We start from the raw sequence: 17,700 nt of genomic DNA, 5'->3' as shown, positions 1-17,700 counted from the left end.
GAGTATCCCGTCTACAGTGACCTGAAACCTCGTCGAATCGACGCCACGGGGCTTGCAGGTAGTGCTGGAAGCCAAAGGGGCCATACTAAATTTACAAATGATTGATTATTATAATCTGTTAAAATTTCGAGACTGGTTTTAATTTTATTTGGGAGAATAACTTGGACTGTACGCTTAATTTTGCCACGTCTGAATTGATTTTTTTTTTGTTTTTTTACACCAATACAGACAAACCTTCTTTCCTCTTATTTGAGGGGCTTAGAATGAAAGGGGTGTAAGTGATTTGATCGATTTCTCTACATCGACTCTCTCTTCTGGTCATAACTTAAGGCCGGTTTAGAGTTCCCGTGAACGTGAACTTGAACAGGTGGTGAAATAGGACAATCATTTCACGGTGAACTACATTGCGAACAAACAACTCAAAAAATAGTGGTGAATAGAATGATTTTGTTCACGTTCACGTTCATATTAAAAGTTCGACAGTGAACGTGAAGTAAATAAACATCGATCTTCAATAAAGTAATTCGGATAAAATATACAGTTGTTCACGAATCAACCCAAACCAACGAAGTTTTTTAACCCGCGCAGAGATCCGATTGATTGAAATTGCATCCATATCAAAATTTTCATTGAAAACTTGAGAATTGCTAAACATATCCTTTTACAGTTCACGGTGAAATAATTTTCAGAATGCCTTGGGACATTCGAACGTGAACATGAACGTGGAAATAGTTTGACGGTTATATTCACCACTGTTTTCACGTTCACGTTCACCGAAGTCGGTGAACTATGGTGAGTTCATCAACATCTCGATACCACGGTGGAAATTCAGAACTGTTGTGAAATATTGAATTAATTCATTTTTATCAATATGAATTGTGTTTAAACATGTTTTTCAACTAGAAAATTTTTCTTCCTATCGTTTCAAGACGTTTTCCTCGCGTTTTATATATGGACTGATTATTAACAAAAAAGTGTTTGTCCGCGTTCACGTTCACGGGAACTCTAAACCTACCTTTAGCTGCAAATACATTCCCAGTTGTATTTGACAATGTGGAAGATAGGTCAGAACCTCATCTATCGGATTCTATAGCGAACTTAAATTGGAATCGCTTCTCGACCTAAAGGCTAAGATCAAACTTAAATTGGAACTTTTTTGCAGTTGAGTTATTAAATAAAGAAAAAGTTGATGAAAAGAAATCGATCAAGTCACTTACACCCCTTGCATTCTAAGGCCCTAATTTTGTATGACTTTTTTGTGTGGTATATGAAAGTGATCGCATTTGATGAAGTTATCGATCATTTAGTTCATTTTTCGCTCTTTATGTATTTCATCGCACTACTTAATGAAGGGAGTAAAGAGTTGATTTTCTTTTCGGCACAAGTGAGTAGGCCACTCATTGAAGTTAAAAAGATAATGAAAACGAATTGAACGTGTTTCAATTTTTAAATCCTATAATAACTGTCGTCCACGTTTCGATCCTGGATCATTACGAGAAGATTTATTTGTAGTTTGTTCGCAACTGACAGTGCGAAAAGAGTAAGTTTGCATCTCAACTATCCCTTCCCATTGCATAAATTTATATTTTTGTGCATGTCATGATTTCCAATAACAACAAGTTCCGACATGTGGCTATAAGCGTAGCCATGCACATACAAAAAGGCAACATGTCCCAACGTTCAGCAAGAAAACAAAAGGAAATATTACACACATTACATTAGTTATTTTCTATTTAACAACCAAGATATTTACTAGAAATTATTTAAATGGCAGAACAACGATTGTCGGGTCGGCTGGTAAAATATATGTTTTATATGAGAACATCACATTGTCAATACAGTAGAACCCCGATTATCCGAGGAATAGTCTGGTAAGGTCACCGCGTATAACAAAAATCGTTGATAACGCAATAAAGGTCTAAACATGAGATGCAAACACGGAAAAAATATATTTCAACATTAAAACTACTCAACACAGAAATCATTGAACTATCCATGTATAAGTGGCCAGATAATTTGAAAACCATGACCAAAAGTGCACCCGTGGCCGAGTGGTTAGCGTCTCACATTATCATGCCGGGTGTTCGGGTTCGATTCCCGTTCTGGCCGGGTGATTTTTCGTTAGAGAAATTTCCTTCGACTTGCACTGTGGTTACGCGTATTCTCTAGAGCTTACCCCTCGGAATACATTCAAGGCGTGTTATTTGGCTTAAGAAATCTCAACTAAGTATTAATAAATGACGCTAATTAATGCATACGTTGAGACGGTAAAAGTTCCACAGGGAACGTTAACGTCATTCAAGAAGAAGACCAAAACAAAAGAGCATGAGCCTACCATTCACTAACAAATTCCAGGAAGGTCGATTGCAATAGGTTAATCCTAAATCATTTTAAAAAAGGCAGACCAGGAAAGATGTTTCTGTTTTTCTTTGATCGATATTTATTTATGACGAAACAAAACCTAAAGACATGCTCAATTCCATTAGAAATCAGAATTTATTGTAATGTGCTTTGCATTCATTATCCATCGTGGCAAATGTGATTTATATCACAAAGGGGAATCCCAGTGTGATGCATTTGAATATCACCTTTATCAATTAATTTAACAATTTGTTCTAGTTGAAATAAATGTTCGTCTTGTTCACCAGGATAAAATTGTCTCATGGCATCCGCTAGTTTGTACACATATTCTGAGTTGCTCCCGCTCGCGCCAGATGCGGTTGAAATTTGTTTCGCTATTTCCTCCAAATTGCCTCGTTGCCCAGCGAAGGAGGGGTTTTCTTGTGATGCTACGTACAAGATAATATCTTTTGCATCATTCGTTTGTGTTCCACTAGGAGAATGAGGATAAAACCGCACACAGTGTCTATCGTATCCATTTTTTTCACGATCATCCAAATGCCGCAACACATCAGCTGAGTCATGACGAGCAATGCGATATCCCATTCCCCACACTTTAGACTCGGGGTTCTGTGACCTAATTAATGTGACAACACGACCAGGCTGAAAAACAAACATGAGTTGAACAAATCGGGTTTACATTATATTCTCTTGCTCACCTGTTCTTCTGTTCCCCTATGATCGACGCTATTTTGGAAAAATCTTCTCAGGAACCCTTTGATATAGCCTGTACGTTTTTCCTCAAAAGGAAAATCTGCTTTCCACACAAGAGATCCATATCCAAAAATCCAAAGATCACCATCACTAGCGATTCCATTACTCTCGAATGTGGTATTCATAATACTGCAGGGTTTTTTGATGCACCAGATTTTTATTTACACTGTGAAAATTTATATTCAAGTTTGTAAACTTTCGAATTTATTTAAATTAATATGCTGTCAACTATTATGACTGCTTTGATGCACACAAACGGTATCGTATATAAAAAGGTGTGACAAATCAGAATTTCTATTATTTCTGTTTCTCATTAACCCTCCTGTACGTGCAAAATCATAAGGCAAGGCGCAAATTGAGACGCATACAGCGCGAGTAATTTGGCGCGATATAGCGCCTGTTTTTGTGGCTAATGAAAACAGAAAGAACGGTACAAATTGGCCAGATGACGCGAGATGGTGGAGCGCTCGTGAGACACGACTCGCGCGACGCTGTGGCTGAACCACAGTTTCTCGTGCTGGTCATGCCGGTTGTGGTAGTTGTGTTGGTGAACAATCATATAGCGCCGTGGGTTTGACACTGTATGGCTGTACTAGTCGGGTGATTGTGTTAGTAAATAAATATATCGCGCAACTCTGTGTTAATCAGTCATTGTATGCGAGTCCAACACAAATAACGAAATTCGAATTTTTCACTATTGTCACAACTGTGTCACCTTGATGCAACATCATTGCTCCAACTACACAGTCGTCGCACCTCTCCTTAATATTTTGGAAGAGGAACGATGGAAATGGGAAAGGACGATATGTCAAATCAGGGTAAACAAAAAGCATCAAAGTGAATTGCGTAAAGCTGCAAAGTAGAAATTTGAAGAGAACCTGAAAAGAGATTTGGATTAGCTGAAAAATAATATATATTGTGAATTCTGTAAAAAATACTAAACGTAAGTTATTGTGAAATACAAAGATTTGTGAACTTACCTTGTTATTAATTGTTACTTGTAGGAATATTTTTAACCATCTGTACATATTTGGTATAAAGAGGTTAAAAAATTGGAAAAGGATTTATAGAATGTGAAGTGAATTCACCACAACTATTATTAATTAAAAGTGAGCAACTGAATATACACCTCTATTCCGGTACACGAACGGGTTTGAAATTAGCAAAATGATTCATGTTGTAACCCGTTCAACTTCGAATAAGCACTTTTATCAATCCGTTCGACTTCGAATTATTTCGAAATTTGTTTTTCATCAATGCGAGGATGCCAAATTCGCAGACTTGTTCGCAATTTTACTGATATTTAATTTTCGACGCAAACTCTATTCTGTTGCAGACTTATATTTTCAGTTGCAGACTGCAGGGATATCATATTTCTCTACTTTATGGTTTGGTTCAGTTTCCTGCACTTAAAACCTCTTTTTTAGACATCACTTTGCGATTCTAACGGTTGAAAAGGTAGCTGGCGGATATTTATACGCATCAACATTTTCGTAGCATACTTAAAAAAACCATCTGGCATCTCTGGAGGCGATGACGTTTACTCTGGCAAAAGCCAAAACGAAAACATATTTCTTAATGGTTTTCATCAAGGCGCGTAGAAGTATATCCTAAGGTGGGCCAACTTGCTAAAACCACTCTTCAGCCATATTGGAAGTCTACTGTGTTTTGTTTGTAAACAAAACACAATACGCTTGTGCCCAAGCTCGCTCGTGATCAGTCTGTCTCTTTCACACTTCAAGGAAAAAATTCCCCTTCTGCTTTCTTCCGTACTGTTTTCATATACCGCTCCCCTAACCAACTTAGTGACGAAACGGCCTCACCTAGTACCATAGACCCGTCTTGGTTTTCATCACGATAGATACAATACGGTAGCGCGACTTATGAGAAAGGCCTTTCAGCCATCTTGGATTTTGTATGTAAACAATCTGCAATATTTTGCAATATCTTTTTTTCGCTCTTTGTGTGTGGAATTGTTTTGGTGGGAATAAGAGCATTGAAAAGTTGAAAGGTAAGTCTTTTACGGTTAAAGTTAGGTTTGTAATATACTCTATCTTATTATATGTTTCAGCTCAAGAGAATAAATCGACTTTCGATGTCGGTCGGTGATGGAGGTATTTTTCCCGCGTTTTGCAGTTAGAGACGTCGGTTAATTGTTTGATTGTAAGTTTTTCTTCTGAAATTTAAATTTTCCTATATCTAATATTCTTTGTTTCTGTGTTCTTGGTTAACAAAAACCTAATGACTGTTTTTGATGGGGCATAAAAAGATGATATAAAAGGATTTCTAGGAACTTCCTGCGACTTGTTCTTGACTGCGACTGCGACTGTTCGCGACTTGTTCGCGTCGGTGTCTCAGACCGAAGGTGGCGAAAAAGTGATATACGTCCCCTTCGTATCGACTTATACGATACGCTAAACGATGACGAACAACGAATGACGACGCTAGAGAGAATCGCAATGTCGTAGTGTTGATGTTTTCTGAGAAATGAACGAATTATTGATTTCTTGGTCTCTCAGATCTATGCACGAGTATAGGAATGTTAACCGTCATGGTGTTTCGTCGAAATTCATCGGATATGCTAAATCATTTACGGTTGAAGCATAAAAATAATTCCCTGGAGGTGGAGGAGAATGGGAAGAAGAATTCAGAGTCTGTAGGAGCAAAATGCGGACTTAAAGAAGGTAGACTCAGCTCCCGTTCTAAAATAGAAGTATCCAAATTCAGAGTGCCAAGGAAAATATACTATACTAGTGGTCAATGATTATATAAATAGTAGCTAGTAGCTATAGAGACCAAGCTGAAAAATTTACACAAATCAGCTATTCCAACAACAATCGAAGAATAGGTAGTTTTGAACAGAAAAAAATTATGTTGGTGTAATAAAAATATTGTGCATAATTCTCATGGTGTGCTCTTTTTTCAATCGTCCTCACAAAATCATGAAATGGTAAATTTATCAACATACTGAAATACCATTTCATTCAAAAACAATTATTCGAATGAATCGAATATTTAAAAATGACCCCACGATTAATCGACAATTGAATAAACGAAAAATTTAGACATCTCTATTTGCAGTCAAATCCCTTTCCACAGTCCTCTGTATATTTTTACCGTTTCCCCTCGCGCACTTATTGACGACACGGTCACACCTTTATTCCACACATCTTGGGTTTTCATTAGCCGATAGTTCTAGATGTTTGCAGTTCAGACTTTTCCAGAGCATGTTTTTGAAAAGCTCAACTTTTACAGTAAAACTTTTGAATATTTTACAAAAAGATCAAAAGCACTCGAAGGTATGTATATTTCCTATTCTCAATATTGATTATTTGCGATGTGAAATACGAAATTTTCTTACATTTCAAAATGTAAAGTATTGCGTAATTTCGGTTGATTTTATTATATAGTTTTACTATCATTTTTCAGATGCCTCAACCAACCGGAGATGTGGAAACCTTTGCGTTAAGGCTGAGATCTCAGCTGATGTCGCTTATCATCAACACGTTCTACCCGAACAAAGAAATATTCTTGCGTGAATTGATCACCAACTCTTCGTATGCTCTCGACAAAATTCGTCATAAATCGCTCATCGAACCCTTAAAATGGGACAGCGACAAGGAGCTGTTTATCAAGCTCATTTTAACAAGGAAGCTGGAACTCTGACTAACATCGATACTTGTATCGGAATGACCAAAACCGATCTGGTCAATAACCTTGCAATGATCGCCAAGACCGGAACGAAAACGTTAATGCAAGCTTTGCAAGCCGGAGCCAACATATGGAAGATTGCTAGCAACTGTTTCCATTTACAGCATGCTATCTTTAAAGATTATTATAATAAAATTGACTATTTGATAGATGTAAGTGTTAATATTTTTTATTTTTTTTATTGTTTCTTCGCTTTTTTACTCTTCGGCTCATCTTCATAGACAGATATTGCCTGGGGTTGCATTTTAGAGTAGACTTGAACAATTCAATAAGGATTTTCTTCTACATCCTTAGCATATTTGAGAGGTGCCTCACGAGGATCTTGATCATCATCTCTTGTTCAGACCAAGATTCCTAATTACATACGACGTTAAGGTGCCTCCGGAACTGGCGACATGCCCCTTCGTTCACTGGTAGTGGAAAAAATTTGATCATTTGGATTTAACAAGAACCAAACGATCCTTCTCCATCTTCTTCCGATGAGAGCGAGACTTCTCCTGGCGGAACATCGAAAATGCGTGGGGAGTAATGACTTGGGCGGCTCCGATCACTTTCGCATCTTTTCCGGCGATAGGTACGATCCACGCAAAGCTTGGCTTCTCTCATACTTCGATTCTTATCGCACAATCCGCAGATAATTCCATTTCCACACCCAAAGAAAATCTGGTTCAACTTGGGATGCCAATGAGTTCGAATTACATGTGAATCAGTAAATGGAATAATCGTTCCGAAAGTGGCTTGCAGAAAAAACTTTTGTTTTTGTTTTGAATTCACAGTTGTATGACAGCTGTGATGAAAGTTCGAAATTCACCGCTCTTTAGGATTAGAGGCGAACGGGCAGAATGCAAAATGTTCGAACTCGCCAATCGTGAACCGGAATGAGGGTGATAATTAATGGAAGTATAAAGAGCTATAAAATAACATAAAAACGTATTAATAGATTGTGGTTTCATTGGAGTAAGAATCAGAACATAGCATAACTGCATGCTCGAAACAAACATATTTTTTACATTTCATGCAGTTGTTGCGTGTTTTTCGGGTCTTTCAACGAAGAGAATAATGTATAACGACCTTCTAGATAATAACCAGATGATAAAGGTTCTGGAGTATAAAGTTTGCATATTTCTAATATTCTTTGTCTCTGTATTCTTGGTAAACTAAGAATTAATGCCTTATTTTAGATGGGGCATAAAAAGATAATATAAAACTTCCTAGGAAATTCCTTTTCTTTTTCTTGCCGATATTGTTCATTATAAAAAAATATCCCCGGGACTGTAACTGTTAAAAATTACCATAAGCCACCGATTAGTTTATAGTTTACTGTTTACAATTCTTCCACAAGTGAAATTTATTCACAAGTGTGTATGTGTATGATCATTATATTTAGCGAATAGCTATGTGAAAGTCAAACATTTATATTTTGCTTTTGAAGGTATGAATCTAACGACGAGTATATTGACGAATAGTTAATATTTGGATCCGTTAAATCCAGTTACAAAAGGGTCTGAAATCAGATGAGAATAGTCCGGTAATGATCTTATGCATTATATTCAATAAATATTCCACGCCACTAACATTAATTTATACATTTCATTCAACAATATTCTAGAATATAAAAAAAGGCATTTGTCCAAAAAAGTTACTCCTATACTTGCGTCGGTGTGTCAGACCGAAAGTGTTAAAAAAGTGGCACACGTCCCCTTTGTACCAACACATGCGATACGTTAAACGATGACGAACGACGAATAACGAAGCTAGAGAGAATCGCAAAGTCGTGATGTTGATATTTTCTGAGAAATGAACGAATTATTGATTTCTCGGTCTGACATACCAATGCGCGAGTATAGGAGTGTTAAGTTGTTTCCCGTCTTTTTTGTGGGGTAATTTATATTAGTTTTTTGTACATTATTTACCTCCTAGTTTAAACTAAAAAAATGATAAAAATCTTTAGCTTTTTCTGGAACATATTGAGTATACAAATTAAAAATACATATTGGTCGACTAATCGCTAATGAGCAAGCAAACCATTTGTCATGACAATTGTCATGCGAAAACAGAATAAAAACTGAGAGAGGTTGGCGTCGACATCATGCCTCATACCGTATGTTTCTATTCTGTTTTCGCATTTACGCATGACAATTGTCATGACAAATTGTTTGCTTGCTAATGAGCGCTTATTGCTCAGTCATATTTTGACGGAACAATCACTGCGATGGGGGTCAAACTCAAGGCCCATTTATACGTTGCTAGTAGCTGACTTGACAATGAGCAGCTACTGACCCGGTGGACTCGCTTGACAATTGGTTGACTCGCCTTGTCCGTTCACACAGTGTGAGCTGCTGGCGAGAAACTAGATACTACGGCACGGGTTTACCAGGGATGCCAGGCGACTTTTCAAATGTCCATCAAATAGTCAGAAACAGCAATCAGGTCCGAATTTGTCAAATGATTGGTCCAAAATCGACTTCTTTATTGGCAGTTTTCATCTTAGGTTTTCAGTTGAATGTATCATCACACAATTTTATAGCAAAACAAACGCTGATCGTGTTTAAAAATACATACTTTGTGCTGAATTTCTTTGAACTGAAGGTACTATCCGAAAAAGCAGAAAGAGAAAAGGATTCGGGCCAGGAATTAGATGCAAAGAAAAGGAGCAACAAATACAATATTGAAGGAACTCTACGATGAGGATCCCCGAGATTACAGAGCAGTGTTGATAATAACACCTGAACAAGTGAAAAAACTGTTGGATTTAATTGCTCCACGAATACAACGCCAAGATACAGTCATGAGGGATGCTGTACCTGCAAGAGTTAAATTAGAAATGACATTGATGTGCCTTTGTTTTGGAATATCGTTGGGATTGTTGTCGATATTTTTTAGAATCTCGAAAACATCCATAGCTCAGATAATTCCGAAAGGATGTGATGTTATAAATGGTAGTCTAAAAGATTTTTTTTTTTAATTTTATTTATTTTGTGAAATGAAAATGATAGTCGATTTGCAGGTGCAATAAATACGCTTCAAAAATTTTAATAATGAATGAAAATGTACTTTTTTAAATCGAATATGTATTCTGTTTCTTAGAACAATACTTTTTTTTGTAAGTTGTGATCTGATAATGATTCTATATTAGAGATTCTCAAGAAAACTATCTCAAAAAGAAAGCGTGCCCCGCCAGCGTGCAAAACGAAATAACAATTATTTCGTTTAGAAACTATGAGGGTTTTATTTGTTTTTCCAATAATTTTCAAGTCTATAAATATCTTCACATATTTTCAAATATCTTAAAAATAGAGACATTTCATTACATTTGGCATCACTGATTCGAACGCTAAATTCTGTTTTTGACGTTGTGAAGCATGCAAGTGCGAGTAAATTCAAAAAACTTTGAAGTAGCTCGCACGCCGGATCACACATGACAATAACTGGCATGATGTGTTCACACGGTGTGAGTAGCTGCACTGCAGTAACTGACTAGACCGACTCGTATGCTTACTCGCACCGTCTGAACCCGGCTTCAGGGTCCTCACTTGACCATCTTCGTGTTGTTATAGAACAGGGATGGTCAAACGGTAGTTCGCGGTCTACCGGTCGCCCTCGTAGGTATTCCTAGGTGCGCATATTGAGATACAACTCTCATACAATGTTTGACTCACATAATGTTGTGCGATACATTACACAACCACCAAACCGGTACGACTATACTTTGTCAGACTCAAGGTGGAATGTTGTTTATGTTGAACATGACACCGGAATCAAAATCAGATAATGATGCTGAAGATGTATTATTTTCTAAGGATTAAGAAATACAAATCATCCACAAAATTCAAGTTCATTCCCATAGTAAAAATAATTAATGTATAAGAACATGGACTAGATATATGTTACAAAGTCGGTCAAATTGATACTAAACTCAACGTAGAAGCTTTTTCAAACAGTTGTTCTTAGTTTGGCTATGTTCGAGTAAATTTTGCGATTTTCATCGTATGTTTCTTCATATCTCTTAGTCGTTGATCGTGCATGTCTCTATGCCATCATATCTTGTTTGCTAACTGAATGTTGCGAAATTTTGCGAAACATCATCACATTCGTTTGTAATGTTCCCTTCACATATAATAAAATAGCCTAGAAACAACATTTGCTTCTAAAATCTCTATAGTTGCATACAATGGATTGCTAAGACGGCCGCCTTTTTGTAGCCAGCATAGGAAATCAAGGGCATAGAAATCATAACCTAAAATTAAAAATGAAATGCTCCCCGCGATTCTCCAGCAGTGCATTTAATTACAAATCGCCAAGAAAGCTTCCGGATGGGTATCCAAACATCGCTTGCCAAAGGAAACTATCCAACGTAATCAAATATTAAAATACATGACTCCAAACATTAAACAATACGTGAGCCCCCTAAGCGTGAGCCCTGTTTTATGCTGCCTACTCTCAATTTGCATTGGTTGGGATAGGGTTGCCAGGGCCCCGGTTGCATAGTATTGAGCGAATGCACCTGCATCTGCATCTGTATCACGATAGCAACTTCTCAGTTTAAGCACGGCAGTGGAACTTCATACAAATCAATTGTCGAAAAGTGTCTCCTTTTTCACCGCTTGTTTACATCGACGAATATATTTTTTTCCACTATGTTTCGTAGGAGAGTGTATGCATACTAACAGATTTCTACTACGAGGTGTTTAATGAAGGATGAAAGGTGGGAATGTTTATGTTTATATATGATTTATCCCACGATTTAATTGAATGCATAAAAGTTGTCAACAAAACTGGAGTTAAGCATATTTTTAAATTTGAACAAATATTGATAAGAGATTACCAGCAATTCATGATGTTTATTGCGTGATTTGGTTACTGTATAAGTTGTTTGAAACGAAGGTTTAGTATAATCTAATTTTATTTTGAGGATTATATTCACAAACATACGAGTATGATTAATATAAATTGCATGTATATGATGCGCCTAGTCAGCCCATACATGCAAACGTGGAGGCGATATACATACATCCTAGAAAAAATAAATCGTATAATTATCGTTTATATTACATCATATACCCCATATACATGTCTATGGCCTCCAATTTCATATGCATATGCCATCATACAAGTAATGTGTCTTGGATGTATGTATATCGCCTCCAATTTTATATTTTTGACGTAGGACTACGTCTTACATTAAGGGTGCCAAATCAGAAAACAAGTCTTGTTTTTATGAAATAAAGTTAACGTTAATAACTATTTTTGCTACGAACGGATTTAAACGATTTGCATACCAATCGAATTGAAAAATTTCTAAGATTTGTTTGATATGCTATATATATATATAGCATATAGCTGTATATGGTTTACATTGTTGAAAATTGGAAGCATTCCCATTTTCCCATATATTTGTTCTGTCCATTTGTGTGCTTTCCCGAACAGAGCTGTCAATAACGGGTAACTTATGCAGCCGCTAGAATAGAAACAATGAAGGGGGATAGCGAAAAGAGAATATTTGCGAAGTAAAATCCACCCTTGCATAGTAAGTAAGCTGTCGCTAGCGTATAAGTATTGCATCTCCTCTGAAGAAAATTCTCCGAATTTTTCTGTGCCCGAAACAACAAGGTCGCTTATTCTGCTCGTTTTGTGTTTTATGTTTCACCTCGAGCTGTGAACGCTAGCGAATATTTCACTTGAAGTGCATCTGGCATTGCAATTAACACAACCATCCGAGTCATGGCAAAGCAGGCAAAAAAAGGGAATAGTGCAAAAGATTATAGGTCGCTTCTAAACATCAGTGTTTGGTTTTGTGTGTGTTGCTTGTTTTCGTTGCGCGAAACTTAAAACTTGTTCATTTCCTGTACATGTGAATTGCACTCCTTCGATACTTTTAGTTGCCATTCGTATTTGGTCTCGTCCGCATCGGTTCTGTCCTTCTAGCTTTGTTGACGGTTTTGACCGAGAGTCGAGAAACGATTTTTCATAAACGGTCATTCTCGCGATGTTTCATTTTTAGCATTGCAACTGGGTGCATCTGTTAGACGCGTGTTTGATGTTTATTGAATGGCGATGCACTTCTTCTTCTTATTCTTCTTTTGAACTATAGAGACTTGAAAGTCAGAGAGTTCATTCGTCTTTGATGGCGATGCACGGAAGATGCCTCTCGTTAATATTCAGTGCAATGCGTGCATTGAAACAAATTGCGACATATGAGCAATTAGTGCATTGTTCTCGCAAAGGAAAAAAAGGATCGTTGCTTCTCGAAATGATTCTACAAAACTACGCAAGCCATTAAACCTTTTTATGAAATTTCGACGTAGTTGCAAATATTCGAAATGTAAACCATCAAATTTCAAAAGAAAAAAAGATTGCGTAGTCCTACGTTCTAAGCGGTCGTGTCTTGGATACAACCCCTCAATTTTTTTTACGATTTAATGTTTGTTGGGCAGGCCCGATGGCAGTTTTAAATTGTTAAAATATGAATGAAATTTTTTACTTAATGTAATTTGATTACTCGAAACATGTAGTACTGAAGTTTATTTAACCATTTCTATATAAATTTTGCGATATTTCCACTAAAGCACAATAAACAATGACGATTGCAACACTTTCGTATCATATGTAAGAGCTTTAATTACCCTAGAATCATATTTCAGATAGTTAATAGTTTTTTTGAGTTAAGTGCAATAGAATGACGAAGTTGAACTAATTTATTTTTGTCACTATGTATATCAGAACGCAAAAGACCGGCAAACAGATAATCTTTCGTTATTAAAAGTTAAAAATAAAAAATAGCAACTTTAACTTTCACTTCTCTTGAAACTGGAAATATTCGGACTTAAAAATAATTTTTAACGTAATATTCCAAACATACATGTACTTACAAAAATCTATAATAATTATTATAATTATCAAGAACGTTTTCCGCTATTCGTTTTTTATTGGTACTCTGTAGTAAATCGTATATACGCATGACAATAGTCGTACTAGATACATGTATAAGTCGTATATTCATCCATCCAATCATCGTGAATACTGTTGCAAGTGGAAAATAAATATGTGTTCGTTGCTTATGATGCGAACATAAATAACAATATAATACAGTAATTTAAATTTAATACTACATGCCGAGGCACCACTCAGTGTCGCTTTGGAAGAGATTTTGGCCTGTAATTGAATATGGCGATGTGAGTGGACGTCTGGTGGCAACTTTAATGTGGTGCCATAATTTGGGCCCCGAACTCGATGTTTACAAAAATGTCCAATAAGAGATAAAAATGTCCAATTAAACGTGTCACATTACAGGTCTGTCCAATTATCTAAACGTCGCATTAAATGTAACTTACTGTATATAAACAATATTTATTCCCAGCTGTTTTGAGGCATCTCGCACAAATTGACAATATCATTCAGTTGTCAGTGCAAGTCGGTGCAATTTTTAGAGTGTAAAAAAAGTTCACTGTTTACATAAAAGCAATCTCGAATTGGTCCCACTTTTTTGCTTGAAGTTACTATCCCCTGGTTTAAGCCACATCGTTCAAGCTTCTTTCCCTGCAACAATATTACCATGAAAACACAAAAAGAAACATGAATCATACTGTGGATTCGAAGACCCCTCGAAAGAGTAAGATGAATTGTCAAGCGACAGCATTGCCAACGATGCCGAACAAAAAAAAAAATATATATGGCTAATAATAACCTAAGAGAGAGGAGCCAGCTCGCGTTTGTTGTGATCGCCCTTATGTCAGCGCGAACCAGTCACGGTGAACCAAGCGGAAGTATTGGAATATGTAGAAAATTTTAACATGATATTTCTTCGCAAAACATTTTATAAGAAAACTAGCTAACCCGGCAAACTTCGTCCCGCCCATTTACTTGATTAATTCTCGAGTAATGCAGAAATTTGTGTTTTATTTGTATGGCAGCCACCCCTAAGAGAGGGGGAGGGGTATCTAACCACCATAGAAACATTCATTGCACCCTAAAGTTTCCATATGCCTAATTTGGTTTAATTTGCTTGATTAATTCTCGGGTGTGTGTTACTTATTGATCCAAAAATTTGTTTCCAAAGCTCAAAAATTGCTTTGAAAGCAAGCTATTGAAATCACAAAAATCTGTATATAAGCAGGTAGCAGCTCCGAAATCCTGATGAATGGAGTCACCACCAAGAGCATGTTTGTGCAAATGAAGGGCACTGGAGCATCGTGTTCGTTCAAGCATGGCCAAAAAGGAGTCCACCGAAGAGAAGAATAGTATCGCTAAGAAGGCGACCAAGAAAGCGTCAGCATCGAGCTGGTGTGGCTGCCCGGAAGCAAAAGTCAAACAAATCCTCGAACATCGCTGCATACAAGCCGAAGCCATAGAAATCAGAAGCAGCTTCGTTAAAAACTACCGTCGCCACACATAACGCACAACACGAGAGTGTTTTCAGCAAATCAAATCCAGTTCTTTTCAGAAAGAGTATATCAAATACTGCGCTCAAATACATTCTTTTCGTAATTTCTTCGATCAAGTGCGATCAACGTAAAATTACATCTTTCGAGAACTTATAAGGGGTACAATGAATCTTGAGAAAAACAAACGGGAAGTGGGTATTGTGAGGAAGGGCAGAGTGCTTATTAAGAATGCAGACACAGCATCATTTTGAGTCAACCTATTCTTATTTCCATCGGACACAAACAAAATTCCCTCAAAATGCACCTGGGAGAAATCAATGTTGACTCTTTTCATTGGGAGATTAGCGCTTATTTTGTATATTCCACATACGCTGCATATTCAAATTGTATCGGAAAATATACAATTATGGCTCACATTGCAAAAATCGATTCACCGAGCTTGCAGCAATAAATCAAACTGGAACCAGTTAAAGAATGAAAGAATTCACGAAAATTGAATGAACAATCGGAAAAAGTCACAAATGAGCGCAAAACACCCATTAATTCACACAAGAACTCCACCGGTAAGCAAATCATAAAAATCAGTTTACTTCTTATTTCGGATATTTTTTAGAAATCATCGAAATAGTTCTTTTAGACAACTATATCGAAATTATCAAAAGTAAAATGACCTGGTACATATTTTATTATTTCCTGATCATGTAAGTGCTCAAATTTTTATCCCCATATATTCCTGTTAGGCGTAGTCCTAAGTCAAAAATAAAATCGCGGATAAAAACGCACAAATGATCTCACAAACAAAAGTTCACGTCAAGTTTCAACACATTTCTTATAAATGAATGACAACAACTTGCTTGATTGAAATTGTCCGATTTGAATTTTCTTGATGAGAATTCGTAAAAAGAATAAGAAGAAAACAAACTATCTGTCATTCAGCTGGCTCCTCTCTCTCAGATAATAACTTACATATCTAGGCTGATAGCTGAAATACCTTGTCGGAAAATAAATCATTTGAGGAATTAGAGGTTACGAATAAATGTAAGGAAAATTAATTGTAAAATTTATTAAATTTAATAATAACAAGCTCTTTAGCTTTTAGCGACTCGTTAACAAAATAACCGGCTGATTATTCGCCAGTGAGCGCTCAAAAGACGTCCGAAAACTCCTCAACAATCTAAAAGATTTATTCCGCGATGCCACGCAGTAATCATAGCCCGACACATACTGGGCAGCATTGTAAAGGCTGCAAAGATCCAGATACAGAATATATGGTCCAATGTGAACATTGCGATTCATGGTGGCACTATAAGTGCGCAGGAGTGAACGATACCGTCAGCGAAGAAGATTGCACCTTCACTTGTCTGAAGTGTATGAAACCGTCACCAATTTCACGCAAAGCGAAAGAAAGAGGTTATACGAAGAAAGCTGCCAGTGTATCCGGTATTTCATCCACCTCGAGTGCAGCCGCACGGAGGGCTCGCCTAGGTCTGGAGAAGCTTGCAGCTGAAAAGTCCTTCATGGAGAAGTTGTTGGGGCAAGAGCGACGAGAGCAGAATAGAAGGCATGAGCTGGAGAAAGCCGAAAAGGAATCCGAAATCGAACGGAAGAAACTACACATGGAAAAGCAGTTACTAGACGCCACATTCCGCCAACGAGAAGGAGAAATAGACGATGATGAGAACAAGTCTATAGCTTCCGGACCGCAACAAAGCAGCAAGGGAAAGGTGGAGCAATGGCAGCAGGAGCAGTGTGAAGTTCCCATTCACGATCCGATGAATCCAATGTCTTGTGACATCGAGGTTAACGTAAATACGATAAGTACCGAACATGAGATAGGTGGTGTATCGAAAACGATAAATGCGCTGGGCGCAGTAACGATTAATGAAGCTAGTATCCTAAAACCAGTTATTCAAAATCAGAGTTTAGTAGAAACTAATAATGCCAATGCGCGTCAAGAGAACTGTCAGGTAGTCAGGAACTATGAACGCTCAATGACAAATGAGCCAAGAGTAGATAGACATAGTGTAGTAGATCAAATTCTCGATTGTAGTGCTCGTTGTTTTCCAACATTATGCTCTGCGCCAGAAGCTTGTCGAGAAATTCCAAGCGTTGCGAATTTTGAATGCAATCAGATTCCGATGAATAACGTAAGACCACATAACGACGAGTTGATGAATGAAGCCTAGAGCAATGTGAACACTCTTCCGTTGCCTGTGCGAGGAGGAAATTTATCTGCCGGTAGACCGATGTTGTATGATAGTGCCTTTGTCCCGTCAGCATAACAGCTCGCTGCGAGACACGTAGTGGCGAAAGATTTGCCTTATTTTAGTGGCAAGCCTGAGGAATGGCCATTGTTCTACAGTGCTTATGCCAATTCTACTCAAGCTTGTGGGTACTCAAATGTAGAAAATTTAACTAGACTGCAACGGTGCCTAAAAGGACACGCGCTTGAATCCGTACGGAGTCGCTTGTTGCTTCCTGAATCCGTACCAAA

General features: G+C 37.3%; 1 protein-coding gene across 1 annotated transcript; it reads right to left on the bottom strand.

Moving 5' to 3' along the window:
• Positions 1-2,422: 2,422 nt before the first annotated feature.
• LOC129776128 (putative glutathione-specific gamma-glutamylcyclotransferase 2) lies at positions 2,423-3,601 on the bottom strand. The gene is made up of 2 exons (XM_055781562.1): positions 3,060-3,601; positions 2,423-3,003 (listed from the first exon to the last, which is right to left on the bottom strand). The coding sequence occupies exons 1-2, from the start codon at positions 3,237-3,239 to the stop codon at positions 2,521-2,523; spliced, it is 663 nt and encodes a 220-aa protein (XP_055637537.1). The 5' UTR covers positions 3,240-3,601; the 3' UTR covers positions 2,423-2,520.
• Between the last annotated feature and the right edge of the window lie 14,099 nt (positions 3,602-17,700).

This window comes from Toxorhynchites rutilus, chromosome 3, assembly GCF_029784135.1.
Source record: "Toxorhynchites rutilus septentrionalis strain SRP chromosome 3, ASM2978413v1, whole genome shotgun sequence".
In the NCBI taxonomy this organism is placed as follows: domain Eukaryota; kingdom Metazoa; phylum Arthropoda; class Insecta; order Diptera; family Culicidae; genus Toxorhynchites; species Toxorhynchites rutilus.
This window is presented reverse-complemented; position numbering and strand designations above follow the sequence as displayed.